General features: G+C 40.4%; 1 protein-coding gene across 1 annotated transcript in view; it reads right to left on the minus strand.

Annotated features, from left to right (window-relative positions):
- Positions 1–4,319: 4,319 nt before the first annotated feature.
- The window catches only part of reck (reversion-inducing-cysteine-rich protein with kazal motifs), a 100,174-nt gene continuing 79,844 nt past the window's right edge, over positions 4,320–24,649 (minus strand). The window contains exons 20-21 of the mRNA XM_034705797.1: positions 21,500–21,655; positions 4,320–8,100 (exon numbers count right to left, since the gene is read on the minus strand). Coding sequence (XP_034561688.1) covers positions 7,882–8,100; positions 21,500–21,655 — 375 coding nt within the window. The 3' untranslated portion in view covers positions 4,320–7,881. The remainder of the gene's footprint in view (positions 8,101–21,499; positions 21,656–24,649) is intronic.

Genomic DNA, 24,649 nt, shown 5'->3' on the forward strand with positions numbered 1-24,649 from the left:
TACTCTGCTACCTTTTGTGATTAGTTGCCTGCTCACATCAGTCTGATTAGCTCCACCTGTATGCTTAGTGGGTGGTTGCTCAAACTCAAAGCACTTTTGTGATATTTTTAATTTCATTTCTAGGTCTGACTTGTTAAGAATCAGAATCAGAATCAGAAATACTGTATTTATCCCGGGGAGGGAAATTTGGTAAAAGTGAGCTGTTTGGGAGTTTGTGCCATCCAAAAGTGCAGTAGTGTTGTTATTTTTCCATCACAGCAGCAACAAGAGCACTGAGACTCAGCCGTGGTATGCTAAAGTGTCAGATAACTGTCCTCATCAGAGAACTCAGGAGAATAAATATATAGTAGTTCACTTTCTATTGTTATATGTACATCTTTCATACCAGTTAACAATGTTGTGACAGTAAATGTCTATAGAAACAATTGAATAAAAAAACATTGGATATAAGAGAACAATGCTCAGTTCACTCTCTGGCACTATAAATGTCACAAAGTCTCTCAGTAATGAGTTTCAGAGGAGGCTTCTTAGTTTCCCCAGAGCACTTAAACATATAATTACAGATCTTCACCCACTGTCGACTGAACACTGTGTACTCTCTAATTCCTATTTTCATTTTTTTCGATTTGTGATGAGAATGTCGGAGATTAGAGGTTTGAGTTCAGCATGAATCACGACTGTGTCAGCATCGACCCTCAGTGCAATTACTCTCCTCCTCACATTTATTTTAAGAAAACAAAATGATAAATCATGACAGTCAGTCAGAGGCATTTACGGAGATCTGCAGAATTTATGAAGATCGATCAAGAAGATGTAAGAGAAAAACTTCTTTGTGTTAACTTGGTAAAAAAATATAAAAAAACATATTAAAATCACTCATAACCAGAATTAAACGAATGCCAACAGATGTTGTTGTCTGGTGAGATGGCACTGGTGAATTATCCAGACTTAAAAGAAGAAGGCCTTTACAAGATTTAAAAACCAGACTTACATTCATCTTAAAAATTACACAACGCAACCGTCACCCTTTCAAACTATATATTATCGACTACTGAGATGACCTTTTGTTAATGCTTTTAAAGGGCTTTCAAATTTGTCCCTGACAGTACCACTGAGGGTGTTAAAGGTACTGATACCACACAGTATACAATATGAAACATCTTGGTGCAAAACTAGATGTATTTAGAAAAATACTCGAGCCTCCTAACCTAAAGTCTCCACATTATATCTCTGTGTATCATATCTGACATTTACTTTGACAAATGACCTGAAAGCTGTGAAGCTTGATTCACACCACAATGGCTTCACTCTCTTCACATGTTCATCGGAGAGACTATATGTGAAGGATAGAGAACATAACTCCCCCAATGTTTTTGTATCTGGATAGATGAAATATTAATGCCTGTTCTGCTGCGCACTTCACACTTCTTGGATTTTGAAAATACCCAAGCTTTAAGCAGACAGCGTTTTATAACAAATGATACATCAGAGCAGGTTTCTGTGCTCCCTTTCAAAAGAAATGTATTTGTAACTGATACCTGGGCTGAATGTTGTTTGTTGTTGGATCAGACGCTCCAACAATGAGTCTGATTAAAAAGTCAAATCCCATCTTTCAGAGCTGAAGCCATGTGTTTGCTGTATTTGGATTCCAGGAATAAATACTGAGTGATGAACCATGCAGAATAAAAAAAAAACAGACATTGTGGGTTGTGGTATTGCTTCTTTTATATTTCATAAAATATGCATCCTGTTGAATTCTTTCTCTTTGAAATTCCTGGCACTTTTGCAGAGTCAAACACATTGATGATAAAAAGAAAGGACAACACTCAATGAGCATACAAATCCAGAGCAATTTGGCAAGAGGAATAATACAAGACAGCTGAAAAACACAGCATGAGTGACAACACTTCTTGGAGTCCTTGCAACTAAAGAAAAAACATCTCAGGTGGGTTCATGCCAGATTGGACCGACTCATCCAGCCCAGTCAATTAAAGCATGTGGAGAATTGAGCTTCATGCTAAAAGTACTTTTCTTCATTGCTTCCAAAGGGCTACCAAATAAGTTATCAGACCTGACGGCTCGTTCTCTTCTTTAACTTGTCAAATATTGCAGATTGGAAAGTGTCCCACTCTCACAAAATGTGATCCTTCTTTATGAACTCCTCCAGCGTCATGTTTTGATGCTCTTTCATGGCTAATTGTTTTTATGTATGAACAAGGTCAAGTTGTAGAAAAATAAGTGCTTTTCTTTTGACATACTGTTAGGGGTCATGTCCACTGCCGCTGTTTTTTGCCCTGAAAGCGCCTATTATCTATGCAAACTTGTAGCGCTCTTTTGGAACCCTGCCACGCTCATCAATGTCACTTCTTGATCACCGACCAACCAGAATCAAGAAGGGGCGGGACTTCTGCAATCAGCTTTGTCAACACAATGGCGGAGGTCCGTGCGGAGGAGAAAAGTTATCACACTCATTTTTTGGAGATATGATTTCCTGGTTTAGAGCTGCTGATTCTCTCACACGATTTCTATCAATATTTCTTATAGTTTCATGTTAAATTGTCATTGAATGAAAGCACGTATGAAGCATACAGACAATTTTAAAACAGACCTAATGGGACGCCGAAGTGTCGCGGGACGACTTTCATTACCCAGCAACAGAACACGCTGGTGGGAAGCGTTCGGAAATTGAGGTTATGGGCGGTGGCAGTGGACATGGCACCTAAAACTTCCAATGAAAGCCTATCCCATTCAAAGGCAGGATCCCTTTTGGTAGCCAGGCTAGCTGTACGTCAATAAATCACTATTTTCTGGCAGTCTGTGCAACAAACCGACACTGGAAATTTAAAAGCCTGTCTCCTACTGATGCATGTACCAGTTAAAGGCCTGATGACTGACGGATTTAATCAAATAAAAGCCCAGGCTACCAATCAGGGTTCTACGGTATGTAATGTAGTTTAAATAAACACAATATTAATTATTGACATACACTGATCAGCCGTAACATTATGACTACTGAGAGGTGAAGCTAAGGTCAGTTATTATCTCTTTACTATAGCAACTTGTTCCTGGTCTGCCCATGCTGACCCCCTTCTATCGCCAAAAGCACTGACAATGAACACACGAGCATAAGAACAAGACCCCGGAGTGATGGAAGAAAGTGACCACGATAAGGCGACAAGTGAGACCCCACCTCACAATCTGCAGGAACAACGTCTTGGTGCCAGTTACCTGAGGAGAGGTATAGATGAGTCAATGTTTCATCAGGTTCAGGCTGTTTTGGCGTTGACATGATGAGATATTAGGCAGGTGGTCATAACGTCATGACTGATCTGTAGACTGAGCAATTCTGGTACATGCCAATAACCAAACTACAGTTTGGTTAAAGTTAGCCACATATCAAATATTTTTGCAACTCTGGAATTCCTGGCTTTATTTTTTTAGCACTTACGTGATGGCTGTTCTTTACCAAAGTCTAACCTGATTTGGCATCTTTATTATAGCTAACTTACACACACACAGCTGGCACTAGAGGGGCAACTAGATCGACAGCATTTGAAGCATAAGGTCAATAAACAGGACTGTTTTTGAAAAGTTTGGAGTACAACATTATGCTATAGTTGATCATATTAGCCTCTTGCAATGACACCAAAGGTGGGATATCAGTTTCTAGTCGCCAGTGATTAGTAAGGAGCTGGAGGAGCTGATCTCCTCAACTAAAGGCTGATTTATACTTCTGCGTTGAATCAACGGCGTACCCTACGCCGGGGGTCCGCGTAGCTCCCGTACCTACGCCATGGCCTACGCACGTAGCTGACATGCACCTCCTCCAAAATGTAACTCCCCGTAGAGCCGACGCGGATCGCAAGCTCTGTGATTGGTCCGCTCGGCGGCTTTGTCTTTCCCGCATTTACAACACTTCCGGGATCCCGGACATCGGCCGCACATTGGCCGTGTATTTCATCTCCTCCTCTCTATTCTTCATGTAATCATGTCTGTATGATAAACAGCAACATGTATCAGCTGTAGATTAACATAACACGCTCTGAAACTCTGTGGAAAAGTAAACAGAGATCGTAGCGGGACCGGAAGCAGGCGGCCGGCTATCAGAGAGACCGCACTGCCCTCAAGCGTTTCGGCGGAGAATTGCTGCGCGACACGGACACACCGACGCACAAGTATGTGGGGCTCATGTCCGCGTCAGCCCCTGCTGCGTAGGGGAGACTTAGAAGTATAAAGCAGCCTTACCTCTAAACAAAAAGGTTATTTTTCACACATTGCTGAACTTTTCTTTGAGCTGAGAAATAATTCACCAGGAGCAGTTGGAATTCTTTCAACTTTAGTTTTCTCTTCGAAGATCAAAAGAAATACAAAATCTTGTAAAGTCACCACACATACGTTGGCTCCATTGGACAAAAACATCACAATATCCATATTCTTAATAATTATAATAATAATAATACCTATACAAATAGTAATAGATGGAGGAGCCGTGTTGAGGGTTCCCTGCTACAGAGCTGCCTAGCACAGTAATACTGTTAGAAACGGGGACATGTTGTGCTGTACAGGCAGATAGACGAACACACAGAGACAGGACACACACTGTGATACATTCCGGAGTAGAAACACTTCATAATTGTCATCATGCAATAAAGAATAACAGCTACCTGTTATATATATATATAAAAAACATGGCACATAGGTGATCATTATCTTAATCAGATACATATCAAATATAGAGACATTTCTTAACAAATAAAAAGTTATTGCATTTTCATTATTACTTCATATAAGACACTATATGCAAGGCATACTGTGGAAATTATCACTACCCAGAGTGAATTGTGGGTAGAGACTAAGTGATTGTCGCTTTGTTATTACATGGCTTCTAGTTCATATGTACAGACAGGAAGCATCCCTTTTAATGCTTTTCAGAGCTGTTGACCTCACAGAGCGAGAGGGGATCTAGGATTTGAATGCTGTTCGATTTCAGAATGGATCGTTCACCTGCTGCTGGGAAACATCCTGGTAGCACTTTGTGAGATGTGGTGCTCATGCCTGCAGATGCTGATCAATTCACCCTCAATCTAGGGAAACACTCTGTTATTTCTAAGTGACCGCCTCAGGTGTTAAAAATAAAGCTAATGCAGAGGTGCAAAAAAACTGCAGTTCCTGGAGTGTCCACTTGAGGCTGGCTCTAGAAGCTCAAGAGACCTGATGAACACTTGTGTTAAAATGGTCATGCTCAACTTCTTCATCACTCAGAAAATACCTTGTGAAAATATATTGAGGCTAAGAGGAATGGATTGGTTTGAGTAATTAAAGGCGTGACTAGATTGACTGACAGGTGGGTGCATTGTAGCTGTTTGCCAGGAGGCTTCATGCCCACCTTAACTCCACCTTTTGTCCATGTTTAGGTTAACCAGAAGTTATGAGTCTGACTGTCTTTGTTTGGGCTCTCCAGAAATCAATCTGTGATGTCACTGAGGTTACATCCATGTTTCATACAGTCTATGGTTATTTCTCCATAGCAGACTGTTGCTAAGAAGAACAGACTGTTGCTATAGATGTGACACTGATGACACACACTAGAGAACTGACTGCCATCATAACACTCTGCAGACAGAGGTCAGATTAATTTGGTGTCAGTTTGTTTACTGTTGGGAAAAAGAGGAGATAGAGGAGAGATGGTTTACGACAAAAACTGTAGACTGTGACCGGAGAAACGACAAAACTGAAAATGACACAAAGTAAACACTAAGCAGAGCGCGGGTATGGGAAACAAAAATATCAACAGACGGGCATTGTCGGGGTAGAAAAACTCTTCTGATTCATGCAGACCTGTTCACCTTGTTTTGTTTCACCATCAGGGGAATCAAGGTGACATTAGACCCCTGTGCTCTATGCCTGCATGGGTCCTGCTCGCCCTGGGTTACAATCCATCATGAGAGCTATAGCAGAGAGTATGCCTTTTAAAGTGGCTGGCTTTTTAAAAGGAAAATTGGATCAAATAACCAGTCTATCACGTCACATTAAGGGAATACAAATATCCAAATGAAAGTCGGTAAATCTTTGTCTCTTCAGCTTTAACACTGAACATTATTTCTTCTACTACTTTTTTTAGAACTGGAGCTTTCAAACAGTGTGATACAAATTTAATCAGAAAAAAATGCCAATCCTGTCGAGCGTATCCGGAACATTCAGACAGTCAGATTTAGAAAAGGTTTCTTTTCTCTCCCTTCAAGGCAGCTATTTGTTTGGGCTTATTTCATGACGCTATAAAAGCAGCTCGTATAGTTTAAAAGATGGCTGATCCACTGTTAAGAGCATCCTCATTTTGTAGCTGAAAGCAGAGACTGAAATTGGAGTTGCATTCATGGACCCTCTGATTTTTTGAGGTTGGCTGGTGACTTTTTAAACCGAAGAGTCGCAGGTCACACATGCCTTTGATTGAAGGTTTTAGAAGCCTGAAGAAGTCGAACAATAATATCTTATTCTGCATCTTCTTATCCTGAGAACATCTGGGAAATATTGCTATCAAACCACAGTTATCTTCCAGTTCATGGAGGACAACCCTGCTAGTTTATAAATTAACGAATAAGCAGATAACTAGAGAAGTAGATGATTGATTGAATACTTAATGTTGTTCTGGAATGAGCTGAACACAGTGTTACTCAGCTTGACTGAATAATGCAGCCGCTCTATGAAGTATTTATCTCTTTAAACCATCTGAAAGTTGATTCACATGGTCAATTATTCATCAAGATCTGATGAAATATATGTTAGGTAGAACAGCTTCAGGTGAAAGTGACTGATTCTGAATCCTAGATCTCCGTTCTCTCTGTGAGGCTTCACTCTTAGTGCTGTGAGAACACAGCAGACCTCCGCTCCCTTTATGTGAATACTTTCTGATTGACTTCTTGGCACTTTGTTTGGTCAGTACTGTGGTTACAACCGACTTTGGAGGCTGGATTAGTTTCATCTGAGCTGGCTCAGTATACGAGCATGGCGCTAATACTGCTGAGGTTAGAGGTTCAACGCTAGGTCCATAAACACCTCACATGTATGTACACGATGCAACAGACTGTGCATCCTATTTTATTTGACTGGAGGTGTAGATAGTGTCACTAATCAGACTCCGTCTAAAGCATGATTTACACTCAACAGAGGAATCTGGATGTTGTGACACCAATCTTTGCACGTGTGTGAGTGTGAAATTGTGTGTGGCTGAGGAAGTTTTGGGACACTTGTTAGACAGATCTGCCGCCAGACTGGGATGTTTTGTCCTCGTCTGTCTCTGTAACTCAGTCGGACACACACAAATGCACAAACACACAAATAAACACGCACACACACAAACACACACACACACACACACACACACACACACACACACACACACACACACACACACACACACACACACACACACACACATACACACACACACAAAGCCTCTAAATAAGACAGAGTGAGTCATGAAATTTACATTCCCACTCAACAGCTTTTAGAAGAGAGCTTGCTGCTGCTGGAACTAATGGATAAACACTGCTGGTATGAAGTCAAATGCTTCTTAAAGGTCACACTCACACACTTACACACACACACTTCACTGGAAGGAAACACCAGTGCGTAACTCGTCCACGGAATAATACTGCTCATACAAAAAAGCTTTCCACATTAATAGCTTTTCCACCTTCTTGATTGTTTGACACGCAGGTGAGTCGATAGGAATGATTGTCGATAAATGCCGCCGCTTCTACCTGCTCCACCGCATACTTACCTTCAGGCACCCCCAAGAAAACGGATAGGGCGATCTTTGGAAACATTCAAGAGTTCATGAGGGATGGGCTTGCTTTTGGGAGAGGTAAAGAGTTCTCAGGGCTAGTGGAGAGCAGGAGCTGCTGCGGCGGAGAGGAGGCCAAGGAGGAAGCACAGGCCAAGGGAGAGACGTGAAGGCTGAGCACTTGCTGAAGAGCGGATGGAGGAGGTTCTGATCTCGGAGGTGAGGAAGGCTGAGAGGGGGACGTGAGAGACCAGAGTGGGGCTGGCATAGTTGATGAGGGAATCGATCTTCTCCGCCTCCTTGCTGCAGGCTTCGATCTGGAAACAAGAGAACACGCTCAACATTCAGATTTCCAAAATTCCCATCTGAGTCAGCAGAGAACTTCTGATTGAAAAATAAGAGCACCTTGAAGTTTCTTTTTTACCTTCATCAAAAACAGAGCTTTACAAAATCAATGTCATCAGACTTTCAAGATGTATACATATATATGTTCTACTGTTGTATTAGGATTGATGCGTAAAAGACACAGGGCCTGATTCACTAAAGGGTTGCGTGTCCTTTGGGCCTGTTTAACCTGTACAAATGAGACAAACTGAAACTGGTTAATTCACAATATGGATGCAAAGGGCTTAGTACGCCCCAAACTGCTGTGCAGAACAAGCAGCGTCTGTGTGCTGGTGCTTTTTGCATATACTAGCTCAGAAAATCGTTTAATATTGAATTTACATTATCAATAATTTTCTAAATAGGGGTTAAACGACAGGTAGTGACTGTCTGAAACTCAACCTTGACACATAAAGGCACACTGTTCAATGTGTGGAGATGCTCAGGGGTTCTTTATGCAGGATGTTTTATCACTGTTTTATTTTTTTGGGGGGGACAAGCAACTCTTGTTGGCTTGCTCCAGGTTGGAAGCTCTAATTTAAATGATTAAATTTGTATCCATCTGTGATTAATTGACCTAACAACAAGCTGGTTTAAGTTCCTCCTCGCCAATGTGCTCAACATCTTTATGTAGACAGGTTTGAGTGTTCAGACAGGAAGTGAGTTTCAAGCAGAAGAAAGTGAAGATGCTGAAAGATTATCTGTGCAAAAAAAAAAAGAAAATTATGGACTTCTAAATTCTTGATGCTATCAGTGGCCGTAATCCCCTCTATTCCCCCCATAATCCGTATAAAACATGGATTCAGTCTCACAGACATCACCTATTGGTTTCTAAAGCATGGTGATGAAGCCTCATGTTGGTGGTCACCATTGGAAATGGTGTCTCCAACTAAACTCAGCCTGGTTTAGAAATCTGCAAAGAGGTGAAGTTGCAGCAGATCTTTAGCATCTTGCCAAAGAGCTATAGCAGATCCACCTGTCACTTAAATCAGCCATGCACTTATGATGCAAAACTATTAGCCTGATAGCACAGAAACAGATTTAAAAAATCACCCATCTGATAGTTTTTACAAATAGTAAAATGGGCTATAGACCAGAAGAGAGATCTGAAGTTAAGAGTTGGATTGTAAAATGCTCCTACGATTACCATTTTAACCAGACTGGCTCTTTTATCTCTACTTTATTCTATTCTGCCTATCTATTTATTTATCAGTCTGTTTAGTACTACTATTCATTTTTAAGACTTGAATGTCTCTGTGTTTTATTGATGTTGTTTTTTACAAGCTGCTCAATCAAAAAAGGGATTCATAAAGTTGTTTGCATTGAATTGAGAAGCATTTCTTGTACCAGGTTGTGTAGAAGTTGAATACTGCTGTAAGAAATGGGCATTTTATCAAAGGGGCTCAAAAAGGTTATCTTGGCTTTAGGTGTTTTTCGACTGCAGGATCTTTACACCGGAATCAAGGACTTTACCGCGGAACCAGGGTCTAAATTCAGTTCTGGGGAAGTTAATCTCCCCCCTGGAAATTGCCTACTTGGGAGGTTGTACTTTTCAAAGGTCCAGGAATTATAGGTGGCAGGGTCTGCAATGCTGAACGGTTTCTTTTTTTTTTTTTAATGCTTTATTTACAGTTTTTCATTTTACAAACAAGAACATTTATTCCCTACACCCACCAATGTTATCCACCCACCCTAAACCCAGAGACAAGAGTGACAAGAATTAAAATGCTGAAGGTTTCTGATTGGTAGAGTAACCGCAGTGTTTTTATTTCACCAACCATCCAATAACATCACACATAACTGTGATTCACGTGACTTGTCTTTCTTTGATTTGTTTGAATTTGTTAAATCTTTTTTTTTCTTTTTGTCGTTTTGTACGTCCCTGGCTTGATTTGCAAAATCTTCCGGACTTCAGCCTGCAGTCAAAACGCAGACAACATTGAGGCTACAGGAACCATTTAGTTCCTGGAAGAATAGTTCTAAGGGCTGAAAGTCTCTGAAAGCACGGGTGGAAATGAGCTAACTTCAAGTGGACACTTGAGGAATGGGTTTAGTGCGGGTTTACGCACTTCCACATTTTCAACTCTGAGGGTTACTGCTTGGTAAAGGAACCAATCTATTGCCAAAAAACTTTGAGTTTACACTTCTACATTGGACAGGTGTTGAATGGCAAACCCTTTCATTTCCTGAAATTCTATGAAAAATTAGTTCCTTTTTTCAGGTTTTCAGTACTGTAGGGTGTATTTTGCAGACATACACTTCTTTCAAGATGAACTGTTGTTTTCCTACGAATATTACTGTCATCAAACCTTCCTTCAATCAACACATTTAGCATACAAGAACTACCACGTGGTGTCAAACTACATTATGAAACAACCACAGCAAACTGTGTCCTTAATTTGCATATATTCTAATCCTTGTGCAAAACTAACTTTCAAAAATCATGTAACCATGTCAGTCCCCTTCTACCACCACCCACAATTATTGGGTTACACTTCGAATTAGGACCCAAGGCAGACATGGACTCAATAATTAGTCCCATAATACAGATACATAAAAGCAAAATTTGTTGTAGTTAGCTTCGGCCTCCTCGGACACCAATTACTCTGTGTTTTAAAAAAACACTTATTAAGACAGAATGATATGAAGTCATTATGAATCAACTGTGTGAGATGATTATGAACTATTGGAAAGATGGAATGAATTGCTGTGAGATTTGAAAAATGTGTAATGCCAAGACTTTCAAAGTCTGACTTGTTTGGTACTCCCTCAGACGAACTCAGAAAAAGACAACTGCGCCCACTAACACCCTTCTGGTCAGTATCTCTGAAGGTTTTGAACACACACTGTCATCATCAACAGACAGAAGAGCGGGTAAACGTAGATATGTATACAAAGTTATAAGGAGCAGAGTGGAATGATGTCCATATTGACTCTGGGCATTAGTGCTGTCACTGATGTAGCCACTCTGGATCAATAGAGGTCTATCACATCAGTGTTGTTATCTGCCTGGGTTATGACTCAGACAATGTGTGTTCATCTCATCCAAACAGTGCCCCCACTTCAGCACACTGCCCTCTCCAGGCCCGACGGATATGAAAGAACAAATACATTTTTCTGACTAACTACTGGCATTCCTTTGTTTAAATTTCACAGTACAGTGCTCGGATGTGAGGAGAATGTCGAAACTTTGTTTTGGCACTGCTTTTGTCAACCTGGGGATGAAAATGGCTTTACTTCTCAAACAAGTGCTGTTGCCTAGTAACAGCTAAACTAAAAGTCGACCAGAAAAAGATTCCCTTATCCGCAGAGTGTGGTGTTTGCGTTGTGCTTTTTTTCATGTTTATCCTCATGTTTTTCCTTCTGTTGTTCCTTTGAGAGATTCTTTCTGCCTCTCTCTATGTTCCTCCTCTTTCTTTCTTATTGAAATGTTCTTACCCAGTTTCAAGAATCCACATTTTCATTACATACTATCACAATTTCAGCAGTGTTTGGTCTCTGTTACAACAAACAAGAGATTTGAATCACGTATCATTATTGTCCATCATATCATAGAGCAGTCAAGTTCACTGGATAGAATGTATGAATGTTTTTTAATCTAAACTGAGAAACAGAAGAAAAGCCTTGGAAAACAAATTACATCAGCCTTGTTGAATGACTTTAATATTCAGTCAACACACAGAGGTACAAACCTGTGGATGCAAAACTGTGTGAAAATCAATTTGCACAACACTCCTTCAGTGTGTTTTTCCTCCCAAAATGTTTTCATTGCCTCGCTGATGAAGAAAATTTACCTGAAAACATCTGAGGGAATAAACCTGGCTAATGGAGCAAAGAGTATTTTTCATGGACCGATTTCCAGCAACCTGTTGGAAGCTCTGAACTGTGTTTTGTAAAACAATTGCTTGTATTTGAAGGCAATCTCATCAGCCAGAACATTTCTCAAAAGGATCTGGCTCTTATGCGACTGAGATTTCAGCCTTTTGTGAATAAGGTCTGTGCATTCTGCCATCCCCTGAACTGCAGGTATCAGCAACTACTAGCACTCTTGTTAAAATAAGTTTGTTGGATCCATAGACTGTATAAAAAAAATGGAGGTAGTAACCGTGATGTCACCTATCTGTAACTGAAGAAGCGCTGTTTTGGAGCCAATCGTGGACGGGTGCCAAATTGGAAATGCTGAACACAACCAAACTTCATCCGCGCTAGCGTGAGGTAAGGGGCCTTTAGCCTTTTCGCCAACAGCTACAGGGTGCCCGCCTGTCAATGAAGTCAGCCATGTCCTTATTTGGGCAAAACTTCTAAGTTTAATATCTTTAAAAATACAGTTGTTAAATACAGTGTTTCTGCAGCCAGCATCAAGTGGACACTTGATGAACTGCAGTTTTTAGCACTTCTGCATGGGTTTTATATTTGAGGACTGGAGATTGCTGCTTGCTTGGAACTTAAGTGTTACTGTCCTTGACCTGGGCTATGCTCTGCCAGTTGGTCACCAGTCCAGCAATTTCCACTTCCATCGACTTGCAGCTTTCTGAGATTGGTTTGCAAGGTCAGTAGAATCACTATAAAAAGAATGCTTGTTACTGTCAGGCGTAGAAGAAAAGGTCTTGGAAATAAATGGAGTTACTCCAATACTGCATACTAACACAGATCTATACTAACACACCCGCCTGGAGCATGAAGACAAAGCTTTTAATTTACCAGATGATCATCGTTCCAACCCTCTCCTCCTGTCTCCTATTGTAGCTTTGGGTAGTGACTGCAAGAATAGTAAACAGACTGCACTCAAACAGTTATTTTCAAGTCTTCTGACTACTTACAGAAAGGCAGAGAATGCTACGTAAAGTGTCAATTCTATTACCTTATCCCAATCACAGCCCACTGGCTATGCCACCAGGAACAATTTGGAGTTCAGTTTGGCCAATGATGCTTCAGTATATGGACTGCGGGTACTAGGATTGAACCGACAAACTTCTGGTTGAGAGACAACTGGCTACTGCTGAGCCACAGCAACCCAAGCTAAATGAGTTTCCTCCTCAGGGGGGCTGAGTTTGGGTTTAGAGAGCTTGGGTTTAGAGAGTGGGTAAGGAGCTCAGACATCCAGAGGACGCTTCGAGTGAAGCTAGAACTCCTTCACATTGAAAGGAGTCAGTTGAGGTGGTGCGGGCAGCAGATTAGGTGCCTGCAATTGGAGGTTGTCCAGTCATGTCTAACTGGGAGGAAAAAGACCCAGAGCCCACTGGAAGGATTATATGAAACCCATACTGCCTGGGAACCCCATAAAATCCCCAAGAGCAGCTTGGAAATGTTGCTAGTGCACTGACGTTTGGGTCAACTTGCCTATAGCCTGCTGCCTTCGTGACCTGGCACCAGATGAGTTGAAGAAACTGAAAGGTTGGATGTATACAACACAGATCACACACTAAAACCAGGGAATAGCTTCTTAAGTTCAACTTAAAGCTAAGCCAGAAGGGCCAGCAAGCTATAATGCAAACAAAATTGTCGTGATTCACAACCAGCACCAGGGTTGTTTTGTTGGAGTGGCATTCAAAAACGAAATCATACACATGCAGCATCTCAGCTGTACAAAGCAATCACGTTTTCAAGATGTTGATTGTGATAAACGTAGCTGTCTGGTTAGCTGTCTCAAATATGATCCAGGCTGAATTTGATGGACTGATACATTAGTTTGAAGGCTTAATAATTGCTAAAAAGTGACACAGCAGTTTATGGCTCTAACAGGATTTCTAAGAAAGGTTGAAGTGACTTCATTCACTGGATTTGAAGGCCGGAATGAATAGACTTGATGTCCTTCGGCTACAAACAATAACCAAACACGTTAAAGAGGCAAAAGCAGTTGTCAGGGTTTTAACGAAGAGTTGGCACAGGTGCATGCTGGGAAATAAACTGGAGCCACCCTGTGTTAGGTTGATATGTCTTTGGACATTGATGAAAATCAAAGAATACCAAATCATCTAGCCCATGAGAGGCTTCAGAGCTAAGAATACCAATCATGAAATCTCAGTCTCAGTGTTTGAGTCATGCCCCATTTCTGCTGACTTCTGATAAGACACAGAATATATGGTGTGATCTTGACAATATAAGCAGAGTTCACTCTTTATGATGGTGCCAGGACAATAAGGTGCATGTATGAGTGGATTCAAGTGCATTCAACCCCAATTTTCCAAAATGGTGTAAAATAACAGGATTTGATGGTTTCCAAACTGTTTAAACACATTTTTTTTTTTACTGATAATAGTGCAAAGACAACATATCCAACCGAAAAAAGTTATGAAAAGTATTTTCTCATTTAAAATTTGATGCCAGCAACTTGTTTCAAATAATTTGGGACAGGGGCATGTTTACCATCATGTCCTCTTTTAACCAACAGCCTTTAAACTATGGGAATCGAGGAAACCGTCAGTTTCTAGTTTTGAAAGTGAAATGTTGTGCTCTTCTTGTATTGTTCAGCATTAATGGAATCTTCCCACATGTGTAAGCTTCCCATGCCATTAGCACTTATGCATCCCAATGCCATCATGGATGCTGGCTTTTGAACTGTGTGCTAATAACAAAGTGGTTGGACCCTCTTTGCTTTAGAGCGGAGGGCACACGGTCCAGGATTTCCAAAGAGAATGTTAAATTAGGCCAACCACAGGACAGTTTTTCACTTTGCTTCTATCCATCTGAAATGGTCTCCGGCTCAGAGAGGTCACTGTCCTTTTTAGATAATGTTTATATATGGTTTCTTCTTTCTGACCTGCGTTTATGGGTGCAGCTACAAACTGTGTTCATAAAGGCTTTTTTAAAGTGATTCACTGCCCATGCAGTGATTTCCACTACAGTCATGTCTGTTTTTAATGCACTACCGCCTGAGGGCATGTAGATCACAGCCATCAAGTATTGGTTTTCATCTTTTTCAACTGATTCTCTGAATCTTTTAATGATATTGTCTACTGTAGATTATAAAACTCAAATTCTTCGTGATTTACCCCACAGTCTCTCACAGAGTAGTGAACCTCATCCCATCTTTACATCTGAGAGACTCATCCTCTATGAAATCCCCTTTTTATACCCAGACATGTTACCAACCTGTTGCAAATTAACCAAGTTAATTCGGAGATTTTCCTCCAGGTGTTTCTTTTTTTAATAATTACACATTCTTTTTAGTGTTTTGTTGTCTGTTCCAACTTTTAAAAAATGTGTTGCTGGCCTCAAATTTAAAATGAGCATACATTGTTGTGCACTGTATTCGGTAAACATTTGGTTTTAATTATTTTCAAACCATCAAATCTGTTTTTAAGGACATTTTACAGTGTCCCAACGTATTGGGGATTGGGATTGTTCATATATTACATGGCAAAGTACTCTAGCTGATTTAATATAATAATGAATGTATTAAATTATATTTAATTTTGATATTGAAAAATAAGTACACCTTGTACTTTCCAAGCAATTATAATACAGACTGCTGTCTGCTTGAGTGTGAAACTCTGCTGCAGACAGTGTTGAAAAAAATATTACAAACTTTAATTCAAATTACACTGATTATAAAAAGTCTTGGTTACTTTCCCTCTATTCTATAAGTTCAAAATCTGTGAATCAGAAACTTCATACAGAGGTACCCAAGTGTATTAAGTGGCCTAATTTAGAAAGACTGAAACACATACAAGGATTCAGATTTAATCTTTTATCAATAGAGTATGAAGCGAGACATCAATTCTGAACATCCGTTTTTTTTCTGTTGAAATATAACAGCTGTAAAACATCCGGTTTAATCTTCACTCTTCTCTTTGGGAGTTTGTCCATCTGAATCTCAATCTTTCAAACAAGTGTGACCAGTCTTTCATTTAATTTCCTTTACTCTGAATAGTTTATTTATACTTCGTTTCAACAGAACTTTCTTCTTCTGAAATACTGTTGCTTTAAGATCACAGTGTTCCTTCCTTTGTGCAACGGGACAGAAGGACCTTGAACTAAAAAAAGACACGGATACAAAGAAAATGAAAACGTCATACCTGCACAGACTTTATACCGGCTCCGATGCTCCTGGCAAGGATTCATTTCCTATCATGAGCTGATTCACAATTTAGAAGGATGTCACGATGACTAAAACCTTCTGTTAGCAGTTGTGTGAATTATGTATTCTGCTGCTGTCTCTGCTGTTAACAGATGCTGTTTGTGCTTTTTGAGGGGAGACTCTAGTGTATGTTTTGCTAAAAAGGTGCCAATTAAAAATAAATTGAGGGGAAAATTCTTAGGGATTGCTAAATCAGGGCGATCAGATACAGTTGAGTGAGATCACTGATCAAGTGTTTTCTTTAAGAAGCTGTGGGAGCAGAACTTTGAAGCTGATTGGACGAAGACTCAATGTGTTTAACTATTCCAACTCATCTTCTTTATTTGAAAGATGTGTAAAATGCACTCAACAAACAGGTTCTCGTGGGGTGAAAAGTTGCCTTCATGTTAGAACTCATTGACGTCTTCTGATATGGCCTTTTAACCATCTCTCTGTTTAATATTAAAACTGTCCTCTTTCCACGCTTCAACTCTTCCACCACTAAGTTTAAGTTTATCCACAGCTTTTGCATGAAGCATGTTTGATGCTTATGGGCATGAACTGATTCTGATCTAAGATTAGATCAGATCGCTTCCAGCTGCAGTTTAACACCAGCCTGGAGACGTCTCAGCTCCAGATAGAGCGTTGCTGTATTATCAGTGTTTTTAACCCACTTAATGGATGACACACATAGACCTTTTCCTATTATGGTAACCTGACATAATCTTCTGTTGTTGCTTCAGGGTACAATACGACAGGAAAGATTAGGAAGTCTTTGTGCAATTTACAAGCAAAATCAATTATGAGGGCTGTCCTCTAAGGCCAGAGATGTGGGGTGGGATAAGGAACTTGCGTAAAAACAGGGTTCTAGGCCGAGCAGTGTTCAGGTACAGGTTGCTGGGCTTTGCCTGACTTCAGTAGATTCAAGCTGCAGCAAAACAAGTCTTCAAACTTGTTTCATCGCTCTGTGGTGGTAAACAAATGCTGTTTTTGTGGCATTGGCCACCAGAGCTAAACTGCGTCATCATTCAGAGGATGAAGGATGTTTAGACTATGCTGGCAGATTCCAAACATCCTCATGTAAGAAAATAGCATCATTATATAATTGTGATGCAGTTATGCATGTTGGTCTCACATCCCAGCAGGCACCTAAGCCTCTTTTAGCCCTAACCCTGCGGCGTAACATTAAATACAGAAAGAGAGAGAGATAAATGCATGTCAGCTCCTGCCATCTAAAGAATATGTTCATCAATTCATTATCAGCTTAATGCACTTAAACAATTAAATCAGATTAACAGACAGCTTTATTTATAAGACAGTTTAAGTGCTTATTGAGATTCTTCTTATGTCAAAGTGGAAAGAAAGAGTTTTTCTGTCTCTCACAAAACAAAGGAGATGACAGTAAAAATCATACGTAAGAAGATAAGGGCCACTGAAAAAAATATCAGAGGGGGGCAGGCAAAAAAAAAAGAATCAAGGTGTTTTTTTCCATTCTGAGATTAAAGTCAAAATTTTGATTTCAATCTCAGAATAAAAAAAACCCAACTTGAATGTATTATTATTTATTATTTGCAGAGGCCCTAATCCTCTTCGGTACAATCATACCTGCACACTTTTTCCAAATTTCCATTGAAAGTATCTCAAAGTGGTCAAACTTTACACAGTATCTCAAGAGTCAAAGTGGCACACATCCACTAAGCGTGCGTGTTAGACCAAGATGAACCTTCTATCTAAATGGTGCTGATGCCTGGAAAAGGTTTCACCAATAACCTAAGAGGTATAAATCAAAGCGATGTTCACAGAACTTTAAGTCTACATTGTTACTGTAATGCTGCAGAGGAGTAAAATACCAAAGAATCTCACAGAGTTGCTCGTGCAGTTGGTTGATACAGGAGGTCTCACCTTTGGATAACAGTTGAGCAAAATCTAATTAAAGAGGGTTAACTTTGAATCAGAGTCAGGGTTAGCATGAAATGAAACTACTTTTAGTGAAATAAACCCAGGAAAAGGTAAAAAGTGAAAATAAAATGAAACATTATCTGTGTGGTTCAGATGGAAACTGAAAGACGCCACTATCAAAGAAAGTGAATCTACTTTGTTCCTTCACCTTCACTGTTAAATGAGTTTAAGTGCTTTGAACACACTGCAAAACAAATGGTGGCGCTATCAGCAAGTATTTATATCGTCCTAACAGATGTCCAGGTAGCACCAGGTGTATTAAGTAAGGGATAATGTATGGTTAGCAGGTAGTTATGGGAAATAGAATCCCAACAGGGGCTTTGCTGGAACTCTTTTCCGCGGATAGATTTGACATGACGTGATCAGTTTGCCTCTGGTGTTGCTCATGTTTTTAAAAAAGTTAATAACCGTCGTCAAAGTTCTCAAGGGGTTTTGACCAAGCGGCAACCTCCGGTCTTAAAATATGAGTCCAATGCAGAAGTTCTAAAAACTGCAGTTCATCGAGGATCTGCTTGAGGCTGGCTCCGGAAGTACTGGAAAGCACATATGCACCAATTCAAAAAAGACGATCTTTACAGCAGAAATAAACATGTTTACAGGCTGGTACAAAAGAAGAGTGTAGTCTGGATAGCTCATTTCTCGATCGGCACACACTGTACGGGGGGTGAGTTTTTCTCATAACGCCCGTAATTTTAAAGATATTGAGATTACGAGGCACAGCTGACTTGATTGACAGGCGGGAACACTGTAGCTGTTGGCTAGGAGGCTCAAACGACACAATCGCTCGATAACAGCAATATGGCTCCCGCCGACGATTGGCCTCAAAACAGCGCTTCAGAAACAGATGGGTGACGTCACGGATACTACGTCTGTTATTTATACAGTCTATGGTTTTGACACATCAGAATCAAGCAGCCTGGTAATAAGAGAGAGTAACCGTCTTAAGTAACACTTAAGGTGGAGCAGCTACCAAAGACGCACACTCCAACAGGTAAGAATGCGGGTGATTGATCATACTTAGAAACTTATGAAAATGTGATAGATGCTTTCATACAAAACTGAAAACTGGATTTTTCTTGTTATGTGTTAGAAGCTTATATTTATAAGCCTAAGGTATATTCAGAGATGATAATTAAATGATACAAACATCTATTTAAACATACATTATCATGATTGTTGTTTAATAAGATGTATAATTAATGCATTCAAATAAAAAGGCTCCATTCGTCAGCACTATTCATAATGAACAACCGCAGAAACAAAAGAATTCAAATGAAGTTGAAACACAGAAGTGAGACATTGAGGGAGACAGATGCGTCCTCCCCCTCACTTTACCCCTGTAATCACTGTAGGCATGAATATTTATGTCCAGAAGGAGTGAGGTGGGTAATTAGCAGAGCTAAACACGGCTGTGCCTGCGAGCCGCTCGCGCCTGTGTGTATATGTTTGTGTGCATGTGTAAAAGAGAACCGGGAAGATGAAAGAGCTCCTGTTGTAAGGCAGACACTGTGCAACCTGGAAAATTAACTTCTTCTGTGATTGTAATGTATATTTATGATGATGATTTGTTTATCAGATCACACTGGGGAAGCTCGCAGTGCATTTCATGAGGCTGCAGATCCTCGCTGCAAATACACCTGAATCCATATATTGCATTGCATATGACACCTCTGTTGTTAATACAATGGAGGTGACAACTGTAGGCTGTCATTGCCGTGAGAAGCATCTTGTCATATGAAATCAATTGTTAATAGATGCCTGAGCTTTAGTGCCAGGGTTAGATTTAAAGCTGATGTCGATATGCCACACTCTACTCTGCTGATAAAGTTAGACAGTCAGAAGTAAGTTAGCAAGAAGGGGCAGTTATTTCTATCTTTAGATAATTTTTTTGTACATAAAGTTTTGTATTCAAGGCTGAAACTGGAGCAGGATGAGCAAACAGGCGTGTGTTTGCTGTTAGAAAAGCTTTGCTAGGTAAGAGAGCAAAGTGGCAATGCACAGGGTTAATGCTTCACTGCTCTTTCAGAACAGAGTGTGCAAATCTTCGTCATTCAGACACTGAAACACACATCACAACATAGGGGCTGTGAAGGGGAACGTTAAACCGATGTGTCTGGTCACCTGTAATAAGCTTATACATCAAAGTTTTGTAGCTACATCACAGATATCGATATCATCACTCTGCATCTGGCAAAAATGTCCGGAACAAAATAAAGTAGTGTCTGTATTTCATTAATTTGCATCCAAAACAAATTCATGCATAGGCAAGAGCCACATCTTTATGGCAGTGGGTGATGGTGCTCATGGGAAATGCAGTTTTTAGTCCAACCTTGAAGTTTGTCACAGAATGAAACCTGATTTCAGGGTCATGTGAGCTCTCTGAAGAGTTCAGATTTGACTTCACCCAGTAAACTAAAAACAAGAGATGCTGTTATTCTAGATTATTCTTATGTCAATACATCCTTCAAAGTACCCAATCCAGCAATGTATTGGTCTAGCTTCCTGTACTTTCTTAGTTCACCCTGTCTGTTGCTCTCAGGCCCAAATCATTTATCCCTACAAATGGAGTTTATTTAGTTTTCAAAATGGCTCCGACAAATGTGGAATACATTTGTATGTGTGTACACAACTCCAAAATATGCTGTTTGTTGATTTTTAGCTCAAAACTCAATTCAAACTCCCCCATGACGATGATGACATTAAGCACACTGCGCTCCAGTTCTGCACTTTGCAATTGGATATTTGAATTCCTCACAAACAGAAAACAGACTCTTTGGATTAACGGATCCATCTTCACTCTAGTGCTTAGGACCTCTCCCCCCCAAAGGGCTGAGTGCTGTTTGTGTGTCTGTTAGCAGGATTATGGAAAAAAATACTAAAGGCAGAATTTTCACAAAACTCAGTGGACGGGGGGTCACTACTAGCCGAGGATGAACCCATTACATTTTGGAACCAATTAAATTTGGGACAAAATCTGAATCCAACTCATGAAAAAGCAATAATACCGTATTAGACTTATGAACAAGCAGTAATGCTGGATTTAGACTATAAACAAGATCAAATTTCTCCCTTATGAACCCAATGTTTTCTCTCAATGATCCACCATGTTTATTAAATCATTGAGTCAAAACTTTTGGGAGATATGTAAATGAAAAGGTGTTCTTCTGGTTTTCACATGACAATAAAATATTTCCGAATTTAAAAAATGGGATTGTTGTCAAGGTAAATGTCAATTTGAGTTAGGAAATTGCCTACCTGCAGATACTAAATTAGCATGAGAAAACATAGTGATGTTCTGTGTCTGATCGTGTTACCTGTAGTGGTGTTGGCTGCTGGTCCACCGGAGCGATGAGGACAACCAGCTCATGGTCGATGCTCAAATATCCAAAGACGTCGCACTGCGGCACCGAGACGTGAAGCCGAAGGATCTGCAGGACGTCGTGCACTGTCACTGGCTGGTTCCTGTTCAGCTGCACAGACAATGTCTTTGTTTAATTCTTTAAAAACACCTTGAGTACAATTTTCATGTTTCAATATGTTACATCAGGTGCATTTCAACTAAAGATTCAACTCATAAAGATATTTTCCTAATGTGGAGGAAACAACCTTTAAGAGATTGCTTAGTTGTTCTCAAAGGTCAACTATTTTTGGTGAGACTTCTCAATGAGCGCTTCCACCCTCATGGTGAGTGTTCTAAAGTACATTTTTTTAACCAATGTGAGTGCAGTGAGCTGTATTAGAACACTTCTAAAAACGTTTTTACTTTTTAAGGAGATCTCAGAGGAAAAGCCTCAATTGAAGAAAATGTCAAATTAATAATAATGGAAGGTCATGTTTAAAAGAAGAACTCGTCATTTTCTACACAAACTTTGGCAAGAGGAAAAGGCAGATGTAAAAAATACAGAGAATATATTTCTAGAAGGGGCATTTCATTTGAAGAAACAACACTGTCACACTTTTCAGTGAAGAAAAAAAATTCAAGGCACTATATTTACACCCCTGTAAAGTCTTGCCTTCATGCCACAGAGGCATGAGGTCCAACCTTTGAGGCAGTAACCTCCAACTGTGCTGTAACGCCATGTGGAATCACATACTGGGGCACCAATATTATGTTGTTGCAGGACCAAAATGAAAGTATAAAGGTGTGATATGTTGCAGTATTTGGGAGCTGCAATATGGAAAGGGATTTTGTCTTACTTATTCCAAACATTCATCTTCTTTGATTCAACAGCTCACCATTAATCGTTGGTTTCGTGGCGTACACACGAGTCTGTGCCATTTTGGCTTTCTAAGCACATTACATCACATTGTCCCTAGCCAATCACAGAATATAAGGCTAATGCATTTTTTTTTCATTTCCAAAAATGTCATCTCAACTTCTGCTGCCTCAAGTGACATCACTTGAGGATGCTTCTCAGACTGCACACATCCCTCTCTGGAGACATTTACGGCTTTAAAAAAAAAACCTCCTGTCAATACCGCCTGGGATCACCCTTTGGAATCTGTGCTTCAACTTAGGGGGAAACACTTCTCGTGGTAGAGCTTTTAATAAAATGAATGAATATAATACTTGTGAAAGAGCCGGTGTTATAAAAGCAGCCTGTTACAGCATCAACAGGGCAGGGGGCCTCTCAGCAGGCCGAGCTGTAGCTTAAGTGGAGTTAAACTCATATTCTCATGTATCTCAGCAGCTGCAGATCAAATCAGCTCTGCTTGTGTTCGGTATTAACAGGCTTAATGCTGAGTCTTACTGTGATGTGCCTGTGCAGGGGATTTCAGCCGACTTGACTAACAGCCAAGGGGGCTTTGTTGTTGTATGATTAAGCTGATCAGAATGAGATGCCTGAGGGACTTATTAGCTGCTAACATGTCAGTGTTTAGGCATCAGCCGGCTTCTGGCTATCCTGCTGTTCAACAGGCTGGGCACACAACCAGGGAGGCTCAGGGGAGGCGTGTGAAAGGAAGCTGTGGCCAAAGGTGGAAAGAAGTGGGCACCTGTGACTGTTGTTTAATGAATGAAGGTCATCATTTTTTCTTGTGGGATATACCCACAGAGCTGCAGTACACTGACTTGTTGAGAATTAAGTACCTAGTAACTGCAGTCATCCCATACTTGTAGTGAAGTGAAAGTAGAATATTCCCCTTTTAGAGTTAGTGGAGTAGTTGCATGGAGCAGCAGATTTCTGGTTGCTGTTCAAAGCATTTTGTGTGTATGTGTGTGTGGTAAGGGTTGGATTGAATGTAATGCACTCATTCACACACACTTCAACACATGGACTGAAAGTAGTATGTGAGGTCAGGCCCCTCTCCTTTGGAATCATCTACCAGTCAGGGTCTTGGAGGCAGACACCCTCTCTACTTTTAAGAGTAGGCTTAAAACTTTCCTTTTTGATAAAGTTTATAGTTAGATCTGACTCAGGCTTGGAACAGGTCTTAGTTATGCTGCTATAGGCTTAGAATGGCAGGGGAAGTGGCACACTGAGCTTCCCTCTCACTCCTCCTTCTGTCTGCATGTCACTAACTTTAAACCTTCATGTCCCATTAAAGCTGTTGTTGGTAATCAGATTTAGATACACTTTTTGTCATACTGGTTAAAATGATCTTTATGCCCCGATGGCAATCAATACATAATGTGTTCCTAAAAAAGAGTGAAAAAAAGCTGAGATCTACAGACGGAGTAAACCTGGGAAAACACCAATCACCGCCTTAAGGGTCCAATTTATAAAACCAATCGAATCCCGTCCTGCCGTTCTGCCCGCCTCCTGTGCGTACATTTCCCCGGCGTGTACTCCTCGTCCCCGTACCCTGCCTCTATTTACTGCCCCTCTCGCTCGACCTCAGACCTGTCCCCTCTGACCCAATGAGGTGCTTTGCTCAGGACTGTAGTCGGGAACAGAGTCTAAAAAGCTCTCACCACGGGGGCTCTGACAAGCAAAAGAATTAAAGACATTTAGTAAGTCCTACAGAAATGCATATGCATTGTAGCGTCTGTCCGTCCGGACGCTGTAGGGATGACGAGCCGATTCTTGAACACGTTGATTTTTAATAACCGGTCACTGTCGGCTGTGATCACGCCAACCAACAAAGCAACAATCAAAGTTTGAATGTATGAAAAACTTCTCTTGTCTCTCCTCTCTCCAGCTCACACACTCTACACCTCTCCTGATGCCTTCACTGACTGTCAACACTGTAGGAATTAAGAACATCTACACTGAACACGTTTAACAAACAGTAGAGCTGTTACAGTAATATATATATTATAACTTTTCTCCTGATATCGTGTCACCAGTACAACTGGATAATGCTAGCATGACAGTTGTGAGTACTAACAGCAGCCATGTTTGTTTGTGTTTTTCACTTTCACTATGATAATGTTTTGGTGACGACCTGTTTTGAATCAGTCACGATCATATGTTCATGAATCAGCGGCGCTCGTGCATGTGAGCGAGGGCGTCTTTTTTGGA

Source organism: Notolabrus celidotus, chromosome 17, assembly GCF_009762535.1.
Source record: "Notolabrus celidotus isolate fNotCel1 chromosome 17, fNotCel1.pri, whole genome shotgun sequence".
NCBI lineage: Eukaryota > Metazoa > Chordata > Actinopteri > Labriformes > Labridae > Notolabrus > Notolabrus celidotus.